The sequence below is a fragment of the Aspergillus pseudonomiae genome, assembly GCF_009193645.1.
Source record: "Aspergillus pseudonomiae strain CBS 119388 unplaced genomic scaffold BDV37scaffold_45, whole genome shotgun sequence".
NCBI lineage: Eukaryota > Fungi > Ascomycota > Eurotiomycetes > Eurotiales > Aspergillaceae > Aspergillus > Aspergillus pseudonomiae.
In genome coordinates, this window is record NW_022476037.1 from 1 (window position 1) to 12,380 (window position 12,380).

Genomic DNA, 12,380 nt, shown 5'->3' on the forward strand with positions numbered 1-12,380 from the left:
GGGGGCTTACTGTCGACTTGGCTGAGGGTTATGGGGGCCATTTTGTCGGTGATGGAGAGTTGATTGATTGATATATAGAAGATGAAAGTGTCGGAGTTGATGAATGATGATCTAGACTGTTTGAGCCGCAGTGGGACTCTGGGGTGGACTAACCGCTTTTGGTAGTTGACTCTGATAGGCTCAGACAATCTTATACTAGTATTGTTTACATTATATACTACTAGTAGTACGGAGTACTCATTATGATTCATGCATGAATGCAACGCTTGTCTAGTATTGACAATATATACGTATAGAACAAAATTAGTCCAGTTTCTATTACCCCTCCCAATTCAATAATAATTACACCTCCTTCGTCCGGAGTGGGATATTGGGTATCTCGATCTCCGTCTCCATCTCAAGTCCTGACAGGCTGGGGAACCGTCGGCTGAAGTTGGCCTCCCAATCTTCGCCCGGCGTAGTAGGCGTGGCCTGGCTGCGCTCGTTGATCACCTCCGATCCCCTCACGCGCAGGCTCTTGGGTTTGGGAGGTGCTGCGGGCCGAGACGACCCTGTGCGCTGTGATTGCGCATAGCCACTGTTGGTCGTCTCTTGTCGCGGCAGACCCGCCGTCTCCCACCGGTCCTTCACAGGCGATGCTTGTCCCTGCGCTCCGTACAGGGACCCCGCCGCGCGTGTGTTGATCCGCGGCTCCGGAAGAGGTTCGTTCTGCTTCGCCGGCAAAGCAGGGTTCATCTCCTCCGTGAACCGGCCATAGCCCGTGGCCGTCTTCGGGGGCGGCGCCGACTTGTTGCTTTCCTCCAAGAAGGTCTGCACCCGGTTCTGAATCGACGACCGCGTGTCGGAACGGAAGCCCCCCTCCCCGCGTTCCGCCACCTGTCGGCGATACTCGGCAGCAGCGTTGGCGACGCGCTTCTCCTCCTGGGAGAGACGGCGGCGCTCCAGCTCCCGACGCATCTCCGGAGAGATGTCGTCGTTCTCGGCGTCACTGAGTTCGGCGGGCGCCTCGACCAATTCGGACGAAGTGATCATGACCTGCTTCGGCTCTTCAAGAGCAGGAGACTGGGCTTTGGATTCCGGGTTGCTCTGCTCGAACCGCCGGAATGCATCGCCAAATCGCCCTGCAAACAATGTCTTGGTCCCCGACAACGATAACGTAGAAAGACTCGACCGCTTGGTGTGTTTGGAGCTGCCACTGTACCGCTTCTCTTTCTTCCGGCTGCTCTCCTCTTCCCTCGCCCGGAGATAGTCGATGTCGGATGAGATGTTGGCCCGGTCCGCCTCGGTCCGCGCATGTTGCAGCGGCACGCCCATGTCGTATGAGGGCCTGGGGATATCGAGTGAGGAGCGTGCGCTCTCGGAGCCTCGGCCAAAGTCATACTTGGACGCTGCCTGAACGGAAAACGGGCGAGACTTGCTGTTTGCTGATTTGGATCGACTCGTGAGCTCTTCCAACTCCAAGGTCGATGGTCGCACGCCTTCCAGGGACGGCCGCGCCGACGAGGTCGACAGATCAGAGATGCGGTCCGCAGATGTTCTTGGGTCCGCGGAGGGCTTCGTAGGGGACGGAGGGTTGAGGGGCCGGGAAATTTTCTTGTCGCCGTCCGCGGGCCACGGTTGGCTGGAGGGCCGGCGCTGATGGTCTGATGAAGGGAATCGATAGATGGGGCGGCTAGGGGGTTTCAGCTCCGGCACCGACGGCGTGTGGGGTGGCGACGTCATCGTGCCTGTGGAGACCATGGTCGGCTTCTGCGGCACCGGTTGGTACAGTGGCACCTGCGACGGCTGGGGCTCCTCGCGGTAGTTGAACGACTCGGAGGGCCGGCTCTTGACGTGCGACGGCTGGGACTGCTTCTGTACCGGTGGTTGGGGAGCCGGCTCGCTCACCGCGGGCGAAGGGCGTTTCGCGAAGGCCTCATCGGCCAAGGCATTGGTGAGCCTCTGCGCAAGATCGCCATCCTCTTGTTTCGTCTCGGCGAAGGCTGGCTCGAAGTCGAACTTGCCACCCTTCTCGTGCAGAATATCAAACTGATCCAACGAGGGGAACCGATTCGTAAACTCGTCTGTAGAGTTCCGGGATTTCTGGCCGCCATCCAAGACGGCGAAGGGGTCTGTGGAGCCACCCCGGAATGGAGAGGGGCTTGGCTTTGCGGAAGTGTGCTGAGAACCGGTCGGTTTTGTCGGCCGCCCGCGCCGCATGGGAGCAATCTCTGGGATGATCTGGGTCTCCTGGACCGGAGGAGAGAACACTGCGCCGACTTGCGGTGTCTCCGTCGGGGACGGCGGCAGTTCCTGATACCGGCGGGCTTCCGACCTAGAGCGATTCGCGTAGATCTACACAAGTAAGGAACCGAGCACGAATCCCGCCATTGGGAAAACTCACATCTCGAATTGGAACTTCTTTTCCTTGCATGTGGCAGACTTCTTGCATCACCTCGTAGATATTTGGGCGCTTTTGCGGGTTCTCCTTCAACATCCATGCTAAGCCGAAATTAGTATCCCCTCACGGCCGACATTCAACTAAACTTACCGATGAGCATCCTGAGGCGATCCGAGAAAACAGGGTAGGAAGGGAATTTGTAGGTCGCATTTAGGATGGCCATTTGGCCCACTTCTTCGAACGGGGTTGTATAGTAGCATAGCTTGTATAGAAGTACACCTAGCGCCCAGATATCGCTCTTCTCGTCGATAGGTTGCTTGCGATAGACATCGATCATCTCCGGACTCCGGTACTGCAGCGTCGTGTGCCTCTGTACGTCGTCCTCAATCAGGCGGCCCTCCGCGGCCGACGTCGCCGCTGGACGAGGGGGCGCTGCAGAGCCAAAATCGCACAGCTTATAGACACTTGAGGTCCCATGTCGAGATATGAGAACATTCTCCACCTTCAGATCACGGTGCAGCAAAGGGGGTTTCAGGTAGTGCATGCAGGCCACTCCCTCGGCTACATCCGAGAAGATCTGGATAATCTCCGGTTCTGTCAACCGATGCTGCAAGCGCGTGTTCATGAAGTCGATCAAGCCTCCGCCCGAACAGAATTCCATGAGCAGGAACACTTCGTAGCCGCCACCCCGGAGCTGAGACGCATGAGAGTCGAAATACTTCACAATGTGCCGGTGTCCCTTCAATTTCTTCATTGTCTCGACCTCGGTCCGCATGTTGGCGAGCGCCGCTTTGTCCGGCACGGCGACCCGCTTCAGCACCGCCCTCTCTGAACCCTCGACGGGCTGCGGAAGACGTACGACGTAGACATGGGCAAATCCACCTTCGGAGAGGTACTTCTCGACGACCACGCGATGACTACCGACCTGGACTTTGGTGCCTGGCAAGAAGGTGCCTGCCGGGGCGTTCACCGCGGCCAACGGATTGTACGACGGAATCGGCCTATGAGAGGCGGCATGGCTCTGATAGGATTGGGGGTTCGACTGATAGGACATGGTGACTGGGGAAGCCCTCGAGGGGCGAGATTAAATGGCCGGTCGTAGGAAGAACTATGGTCGCAGCATAGAGGAAACGGTCAGAGACGAGGAAAGGGTCGGAGTCGGAAGTCAGGAAGGGCGACTGATACAGAGGACAGTTGGCGGCGGGGAGGTGGATAGGAGGAGGAGGCGGTGATTTGGGGGCAGAGCGGTACCTGACTGGACCCCGGTGCAAGGAGGGTAGAGGTGTGTTGGCGGGAAAAGAGGGAGGGATCGAAGACCGGTGGACAGAGAACGAAGTCTTCTTCAGATTGGAACCAACACAGCGTTCAAGGGGAACTGGGAGGAGAAGAAAGAACTGCGCGCTCCGACTGACCAGCAGTTCACTGACTTCGTAGTTTGGGACCGTGCCTTTGGTTGGCTGGCAGTCACGGGCATTTCCCCGACCGCTGACTCAGCCGCGAGCATCTCCAGTTTTTCCCCATGTTGCTCTCTTACTACTCCATATACTCCTCGTCTATCTTCTAGAAACCTAGAAACGGTCATTGCATTGTCCCTGGTCCTTGTTCTCATTACGACTCGTGGATATTCTACAGGATCATCGTGACGCTCAGGAACAGTGCATGACCTCGGGTCATGAGAACCCTGGGAATGCCGACGCTTCGGCCATGGAAACCGTGTCGGCATAGTAATCTGCCAGCCAACGGCAGTCGCACGCGAGATAACAACGATGATCGCTAAAGTTGCCTGTGGATAGGCGTGTAATTCATTTCAATCTTGCCCCCATAAAAGATCCAAAATGAAACCAGAAGCAAAACCCAGGCGAGACCACTTCAGACTCGGCCCAATCCATTCGCCACCCGAGGTCCAAAGCAAGTGCATTCCGTCCCATACTTTCATCACTAGTCATGTCATTTTCGGGTCATCCGACCATTCCATAGTCACATCTTCACACGGAACTGCCATCCCGAGGCCAAAACCCTGGCAGCGATCAAGGCGGCCGTCCCGACCAACAATGACGTGCCTGCCCAGATCTGCGCTGGCAAATAATTTCCCCCTGCGTTCGCAATCATTGCCCCAGCTACCGACGGCCCGGTGAGAGGCGCGACACTGGTCAGGGTCAACACCATGCCTACGCGAGTACCTATCTTGCTGATGTCCTTGGTCAATGACGGCACGGTACCGGCAAACAGACCCATGGCCGCGGCGGACGCAAGACCGTAGAACACCGCAAAGACGTACAACTCAGCGACGTTGTGTACGGCGGCCCAGCAGTAAATCAAGATCCCGCAGAGGGCCACCCACGGGATGAGACTGTTTAGTGGGCCGATCCATCGGTCAGCAAGATACCCGCAGGGAGCTCGAATCACCATGCCAGCTGCATTTATGATGATGATCAGGTTGACCCCGGCAGCCTGCGAGAGACCCAACTCTTTGGTGGCGTAGACTTGGATCTGCAAGGAATCAGTCAACATCGCCAGCAAGGCCCGGCATACGGGGCTTCTCACATAGAAAAAAGCAAAGTACAGAGTCCAATACAACAGGAAGATCCCAAACGTGAAGAGCATGTAAGAGGTGTCTTTGAACGCGGTCCATTCGACCAGTGGACCGGACTTGCGAGGTGGAAGCCGAGTGCGCACCAGCAGATTGATCAGGATGACCATAAAAAGGACAATAAATCCCATGCAGCGGACAGCCCACGGAAACCCTAAAGGTGCAGCGTCAATACGGCATGACTACCTTCGCATAAAAGGAACCAACCTATCTTCGGGGTCAAATACTGAATCACTGCAGGGAATATCATTCCACCCGTGCTTGTACCCGTCGCAGCAGTTGTCACAGCGAATACTCGCTTCCTAGCGAAATATGTGGAAATCACTGTCACACTGGGCAACCACATCAGACCCTGTCCGATCCCGATGCATACGCCCTGTGCGAGAAAGAGTTGCCAGTATGTGGTCGCTAAGCTGGTCATAAACGTGCCCACAAGCATGAAGATCGATCCGGCCAGTATCATTGGCCGGGCAAAGCCAGCATCCGTGGCCCGTCCCGACAGGGTTGAAATGAACAAAAGGCTAAATACTTGAACGCCTCCGATCCAGGAGATATCAGCGGCTGACTGGGGGAGCGTGGTTTCATAGTAATTCTGAAAGACGCCAAAGCTCGAAACGTAACCCCAGGTGAGGGCTAAAATCAGATGTCCTGATACCACTTGAGCCCATGCCTCAAAACCACCGTCAGGCGGCGGTGGTGATTGCAGGGGGATCTCGCTCGGTGGCAGCGCCGTATCTGTAGCTTCATCTTCTTTGACCATCGTTAAGTATATTCAATACAAGCCGCAGGTCCGTCTAGAGTCTGGACTATGCGGAAAGGGTCAGTCTGACGTTGAGGGGAACACTCAAGTAGGGTTTGATACGGCCTCATCTGGGTATCCCCATGGCATTTTGGGCCAATGATCTCAGTTTCAAACGCCGAGGGCAAGCTCGAGGATTGGTCTGATTATCCCAATAGACTTTCGTCATGATCAGTTAATGCAACAACGCAATCCGTGGCCAACCAGCTCCAGGTGAATGGTGACACTCGGGACACGTGATCGCCTTTGTTCATGGGGCATCATACTAGAATTCGTGCAGGGGAAGGCAAGGTCTACCAGAAGGAGCTTTGTTAATATATGAACGTCTGTGCTGCATTATATACAACTAGAAATAGGTGAATCGCAAGAAATCGTCAACATCATAAGCAATCAACAACAGGGGGAATCTCTGTACAAACGAAGGTCTAGCCAGAATGACACTATGCAAGGCTGGATCTTGAAACAACATCTCGCTATGAGTGGTGAGGTGAATAATATATACTGTATAGCAACCCAAGTTGGATTGGTGAAAAGCACTGAAGCTGATCAGATGTATCCAAGGTTCCCGAGTATCGAGCGGCCCTCATTGACCGACATGTTCGTCACCCCCAGAGATCGTACTAGCGCCCCCTTGCGAAGTCGCTGAAGCCCGATGCCCACCTTCCAACCTTCTGTCTCTTCCAAGACGAAAAGATACTTTCGACCCTCCTGGTCACGAATGCTGGCCCGTAGCACATGGAGCCCCTGTTTCTCAGACTGCGGCCCTGGCGACGCAAGGCGACATGTATTCTTGCACACCTTCAGTAGATTGAGTAGGTATGCATCGGATTCCGCTGATGAAGGTCCTTCGTCCCGTCGACCAAAGAATGAACTCTGCTTGGGAGGGTTATGCTTCTGGGAGGCATATTGTGGACACCACACCTCGACCAACTTCATCGTCCAAGCCTTGACGTCCCATTCTCGCTGACCCACTCCCCGGATATCGTCGTCAACGAACAGCCCTTCGGTAGTGATACGCAGAACCAGTCCGTCCGTCACCATTCCCTGCCCAGAGACCAGCTGAGCCGCTGGGCTTTTAATAAAGGCATTGTTGAACTGGAAGACACCCTTGATAACAATCTTATCCGGGTCTTTAGTTTCATACCGTCCTCGGTTTGATGGTGGAGGTGATGTTCGAGCTGTGGATTGGGAAGGAGCGTAGGATGATTCAGAGTATGCTGACGAGCTTGACGTACCCCCATATGGCCGTCGAGGTCTGTCGTAAGGTCGAAAGGAATATGCATCGTCTTGGTCGGCGGACATCGTGGTTCGTGCTCCAGACGGGGGCTTCTTCGGGGATGGGCTTCGCGGAGGGACTGATGCGCTGCCTGCTTTTTCCTTGGCAGTCTTCGCCGCGGCTTCTTTCGCTGCTGCTGCCTCCTTGGCCGCTGCCTCTTGGGCATCTTTGGCCTTCTTCTCGGCATACTTTTTTGCTGCCGCCTCCTTGAGGGCTGCAAACTTGGCATCAGCCTCCTTCTTTGCAGCCGCTTTTGCAGCCGCTTCCTTCTCTGCGGCTTCTTTCTCCGCCTTAGCTTTTGCTTCAGCGGCCTCCCTTTCAGCCTTTGCCCGAGCTTCGGCTGCTTCCTTCTCGGCACGCTCTCGTGCCTCCTTTGCCGCTGCTTCTCTGGCAGCGGCCATCTCTTTCTCGAACTGCTCCCTTTGTTCACGCATTTCCTTCTCCATCGCCTCGCGCTCCTGCTGTCTTTGCTTTTCTTGCCGCTCAGCCTCTCTCTTCCGCTTGAACTCTTCCATTTTCCGTCGAAGCTCCTCTTTCCGTCTCGCCTCTTCACGTGCCTTTTCTTCCCGTTCTCTTTCTGCGCGGGCCTTCTCCTCACGGGCCTTTTCCTCGCGAGCTCTCTCCTCCCGGGCTTTTTGCTCCCGAGCTTTTTCCTCCCGGGCTTTTTGCTCTCGGGCCCTTTCCTCTCGGGCCCTCTCCTCACGAGCCTTCTCTTCCCGAGCTCGCTCCTCGCGAGCTTTCTCTTCGCGGGCCTTTTCTTCCGCTCGGGCCTTCTCTTCGGCCTTGGCCGAGTCGGGCTTATTTGGTCCTGGGCCAGCGTTAGGGGGAGGTGTCTGAGGCGGAGGGCCGGCACCATACTGATTTCCAGAGTACTGGCTCCCTGGCGGAGGTCCATAATTTCCGCCGTAGTTCCCTCGCTCTCCACCAGCATTACCCGAACCTCTCTCATATTCTCCGGCACCGGCCTGGCCAGTACTGCCTCTGGCACTTCCGGAGCCAGCACCACCCCCCTTTCTTCCAAACCCCGAGACCCCAAACCCAGCTTGATACACGCCAAATCCCCATCCCGCAATGCCAACTCCGATCCCTAAGAGACCAATACCCATCCCTCCGCCGCCGCCGCCGCCGCCGCCGCCGCCACTCGCGGCAGCAGCCATATACCACGTCTTGAAAATTGGCGATATAAAAGACCACACAAGGACAAGGAACAGGGTGCACACCGAGCCCGCGACGAAGCTATTCCGCTGGCATTGCAGCGACGGGAGATAGAGGAAGCCCGACCCGGACGAATGCGGCGGAATGATGAAGATATCGTAGTTCCCTTCGGGCAGGTCCGACGCTTTCCGGTATTCGTGGCCGTGGGTGGTGTTCGGTTTCTCGCCGTGAGGGGGAGGAGGAGGGGGTGGGCCGTCCATGGCGAAGTGATTCGGTCAGTTTGCAAAACGGACTGGCTGTCTGGGATGGTCTGTCGTCTGCGGGCTCTCGGGGAATTTATTCCCCTGCTGATTTTGCAATGGCCTATAGATGTGATGATAGTGTCTGGCGCGTGGACGGCGATATATACAGCATGTTTTCAAGATGACATTCAATAGGCGCTGAGGCACCGGCTCTCAGCGCTGGTCTGGAGGAGATTGGATGTGAGTGATCGGAGCGAACGAACGGTATTCCCCGGAACCATACCTAATCTCAATATTTCAAAGTATATACGAACAAAAAAGAAAATACACAATAAGCCGAAGCGAGACCGATTAAATTAAAATCCAGGTAAAAAGGCAGTGAGGTGGGAAAGCGGGATGGAAAGTGAAAACAAAACAAGCGGCAAAGGAACAGCCGAGAGGGTGTGATGATTGACCCGGGGTTCGTTTTAAATGAGCGCGGCCAGTTACCGTCCGTTGAACCTTGCAGGCAAACCGTTCCCAGAAACGGCAAGTGAATGGACGCTCAGAAGAAGAAGTTATGCTGTGTAACGTGGGATGTTCGTGTTCTTCTTCTACTATCTATGGAGGATTCGAGAATGACAGGTGTTGTTGCCATTGTGATTGAGTTTGGTTGTTGTTTATAAATCATAGCAACTAGAGTACGAGCATGGGGCTCGTATGTACTGTACATTGCGTTACTTACAACACAGTTGCGCTTACAGTGGTTATCGAAAAGATCTTGTTGCTTAGCTATGAGTCTCATGCTTCATGCTTCATCTCAGCTCATCTACTTATCCCTCTGGCATTCCAACATTCCCGCGGAATGAGCCTAGACGCGATTCAGTTCCACCCTGAATCTGTTACCCGCCCGGACATGTTTGGCTGAGACATCGCTGTTCTTTTTCCGGGCCACTTTATTGGATATACGTCAAATAAAGAGGAATGGCTGAACTGATCACTCTTATTAAGTAGTTACTTCTGTGTACTTGACAGCTATGATCAAGGTTGTTTGTCAAGTCCTACAGTTGAGGTCACTAAGTCAGTGTACATTGATTTTCCTCCATAGATACAACTAGTAGAACAACTCCACTTTGTTTGTTTTGATTTTGCTGCTTGGGTGTTAGCGTTGGGCGCGGCCCATGCGAGATTGCCATTGGCCAGTGCGATCAGATACTTGTCGATCTCCTTAGGTAAGATCGTCGGAGGGAAAAGTAATTCTCCGGGGTCCCTATTGGGTTAGGAGTTGTAGTTCGTGCGGAAGGAAAGTTAGATTGCGAGGAACCACTGGCATTTGCTTGCATTTGCTGTCAGCTCGAACAATGAATAGACTTTCACTTGCCACATGACTTCAATGGATGAGTTGGGTAAGCTTCTACGTGTAAGTCCTATGAAAATTAAAGGGTAGACTAGTATACACTATACCATAAAGGAGAGCCTATGAATTTATTCGCCCTTGATATGCAACGAGTATCATGGATAAAGACATCGCGTTGTGGCTGACAATGGTGACGCTCATATACTCATTGTCACTAGTATAAGGAATATATTGAACGCAAAACGCCTCTCTAATCCACGACGAGCGTGTACTGTTTTGTGGAAGCTATTTGGCGTATACTTAAGCTACTCAATAGTGGAAAGTTTGAATATATATTTCGTAGAATCTCAATTTCACTGTGCCACCAGGGAATATATTTCGCGACGGAACAGACCCATCAGGGGTTCTCTGATATGAACAGAGTTCTAAGAGTATAAAATATCCAAGAACATTGGTACTTCCCATACACTCAAGGGTGTGATGCCAACCATGCAGGGCTTGATGATAATACATGTACAGGTTGTTGATGGTGCAAGAAAGGACATTGATCGATGGATACTAGCCAGCAGGGGATGAACATCGCTATGAGGACTCCAACAAGCATGTCTTATCAAGAACTAGTCACAGCTTCAACAAGGAGGGGTTACACCTGCGCACACCACAGACTAAGGAACAGTCACAGTCTACGCTGGTAGGGCATTGTTGAATGTGATTAGGCCTAGAGATCCATGTGACAACTCACAGAAAACAACTTACGGTCTACAGAAAACAGATTTAACGAAAAAAGTCATGATTCAAGTCTGTAGGATCAACTACATAACTCAAGTCTAAATTCATGAGAATTCCATATTTTTGTGCTCATAAAAGGTTCATAATTGCATCCCCGCACATATTAACCAGCTTATTTCTTGCCGGCCTTCTGGGCGGCCTTGGTAACCTTACCAGCGGCGCCAGCAGACTTCTCGACGCTCTTGATGACACCGACAGCGACGGTCTGTCTCATGTCACGGACAGCGAAACGACCGAGAGGAGGGAAGTCGGTGAAGGACTCAACACACATAGGCTTGGAGGGAACCATCTTGACGATGGCAGCATCACCAGACTTGATGAACTTGGGGTTGCTCTCAACAGCCTTACCGGTACGGCGGTCAATCTTCTCAAGGAGCTCAGAGAACTTGCAAGCAATGTGAGCGGTGTGGCAGTCGAGGACGGGAGCGTAACCAGCGCCGACCTGACCGGGGTGGTTGAGGACGATGACCTGGGCGTTGAAGGAAGCGCAGCCCATGGGGGGGTCGTTCTTGGAGTCACCGGCAACGTTACCACGGCGGACTTCCTTGACGGAGACGTTCTTGACGTTGAAACCAACGTTGTCACCGGGGTTACCGGCCTGGAGCTGCTGGTGGTGCATTTCAACGGACTTGACTTCAGTGGTCACGTTGGCAGGAGCGAAAGTAACGACCATACCGGGCTTGATGACACCAGTCTCGACACGACCGACGGGCACAGTACCGATACCAGAGATCTTGTAGACATCCTGGAGGGGAAGACGGAGGGGCTTGTCGGTGGGACGGACCGGGGGCTCAATGGCATCGATGGCCTCGAGCAGGGTCTTACCGGTGGACTTGCCAGCCTTGGTCTCCTTCTCCCAACCCTTGTACCAGGGGCAGTTGGTGGAGACCTCGATCATGTTGTCACCGTTGAAACCGGAGATGGGGACGAAAGGAACACCCTTGGGGTTGTAGCCGACCTTCTTGATGAAGTTGGAGGTCTCCTTAACGATTTCGTTGTAACGGTCCTGGGACCAGCCGTTGGTGTCCATCTTGTTGAGGGCAACAATGAGCTGACGGACACCGAGGGTGAAAGCGAGCAGAGCGTGCTCACGGGTCTGGCCATCCTTGGAGATACCAGCCTCGAATTCACCAGGGCCGGAGGCAATGATGAGGATAGCGCAATCAGCCTGGGAGGTACCAGTGATCATGTTCTTGATGAAATCACGGTGACCGGGGGCATCTATTGAGCTTTTGTTAGATGGCTGCGGCATGAACAAGGCTGGTTGCAACTCGATGCTTACCAATGACGGTGACCTCATACTTGGAGGTCTGGAACTTCCAGAGGGCAATATCGATGGTGATACCACGCTCACGCTCGGACTTGAGTTTGTCAAGAACCCAAGCGTACTTGAAAGAACCCTTACCGAGCTCAGCGGCTTCCTTCTCGAACTTCTCGATGGTACGCTGGTCGATACCACCACACTTGTAGATCAGGTGACCAGTGGTGGTGGACTTGCCGGAATCGACGTGGCCGATAACGACGATGTTGATGTGCTGCTTGTCTTCCTTACTGTGGCGAGAGGATACGGGTCAGTCATGCTCTGAGAGATACTCGGACTCGCAAGTATGATGGACTTACCCCATTGTGAAGGTTTGTGAACTTTGTAGTTCTTTGTAAGATACTAGAAAGGTTCTTTAAAAAAGCTTGCTCAGATACTACGGCTGATCGCGTAGAGGTACTGAGCAAAACAGATGTCAGTAAGGAAACAGAGGAATGAAAGGATGAAGGAAAGGAAAGGAGGTAGGGGCGAGAGATATACGTACTGATGCGG

General features: G+C 53.7%; 4 protein-coding genes across 4 annotated transcripts; all 4 read right to left on the reverse strand.

Moving 5' to 3' along the window:
• Positions 1 to 244: 244 nt before the first annotated feature.
• BDV37DRAFT_150928 (putative serine/threonine protein kinase) lies at positions 245 to 3,578 on the reverse strand. Its single transcript, XM_032078977.1, has 3 exons — positions 2,531 to 3,578; positions 2,384 to 2,481; positions 245 to 2,334 (listed from the first exon to the last, which is right to left on the reverse strand). Exons 1-3 carry the CDS (start codon positions 3,432 to 3,434, stop codon positions 343 to 345), a joined length of 2,994 nt encoding a protein of 997 aa, XP_031940195.1. The 5' UTR covers positions 3,435 to 3,578; the 3' UTR covers positions 245 to 342.
• A 779-nt stretch (positions 3,579 to 4,357) lies between these two features.
• On the reverse strand, positions 4,358 to 5,909 carry BDV37DRAFT_294886 (MFS monocarboxylate transporter; the record flags this gene model as incomplete). Its single annotated transcript, XM_032089735.1, has 3 exons — positions 5,178 to 5,909; positions 4,925 to 5,124; positions 4,358 to 4,870 (listed from the first exon to the last, which is right to left on the reverse strand). The coding sequence occupies exons 1-3, from the start codon at positions 5,728 to 5,730 to the stop codon at positions 4,358 to 4,360; spliced, it is 1,266 nt and encodes a 421-aa protein (XP_031940196.1). The 5' UTR covers positions 5,731 to 5,909.
• Positions 5,910 to 8,723, reverse strand: BDV37DRAFT_150939 (uncharacterized protein). The gene has a single exon (XM_032078978.1). It carries the CDS (start codon positions 8,458 to 8,460, stop codon positions 6,316 to 6,318), a length of 2,145 nt encoding a protein of 714 aa, XP_031940197.1. The 5' UTR covers positions 8,461 to 8,723; the 3' UTR covers positions 5,910 to 6,315.
• Positions 8,724 to 10,117: 1,394 nt separating this feature from the next.
• Positions 10,118 to 12,365, reverse strand: BDV37DRAFT_251464 (elongation factor 1-alpha). The gene is made up of 3 exons (XM_032082305.1): positions 12,188 to 12,365; positions 11,850 to 12,118; positions 10,118 to 11,788 (listed from the first exon to the last, which is right to left on the reverse strand). The coding sequence occupies exons 1-3, from the start codon at positions 12,190 to 12,192 to the stop codon at positions 10,680 to 10,682; spliced, it is 1,383 nt and encodes a 460-aa protein (XP_031940198.1). The 5' UTR covers positions 12,193 to 12,365; the 3' UTR covers positions 10,118 to 10,679.
• Positions 12,366 to 12,380: the final 15 nt, after the last annotated feature.

Bases quoted from the DNA above. Each gene is read 5' to 3' on its own strand.
- BDV37DRAFT_150928 (XM_032078977.1), bottom strand. From the start codon at position 3,434: ATGTCCTATCAGTCGAACCCCCAATCCTATCAGAGCCATGCCGCCTCT. The intron at 2,482-2,530 runs GTAAGTTTAGTT...ATTTCGGCTTAG, and splicing joins TCGCCTCAGGATGCTCATCG to CATGGATGTTGAAGGAGAAC. The intron at 2,335-2,383 runs GTGAGTTTTCCC...TTACTTGTGTAG, and splicing joins AAGAAGTTCCAATTCGAGAT to ATCTACGCGAATCGCTCTAG.
- BDV37DRAFT_150939 (XM_032078978.1), bottom strand. From the start codon at position 8,460: ATGGACGGCCCACCCCCTCCTCCTCCCCCTCACGGCGAGAAACCGAAC.
- BDV37DRAFT_251464 (XM_032082305.1), bottom strand. The intron at 11,789-11,849 runs GTAAGCATCGAG...AAAGCTCAATAG, and splicing joins GTATGAGGTCACCGTCATTG to ATGCCCCCGGTCACCGTGAT.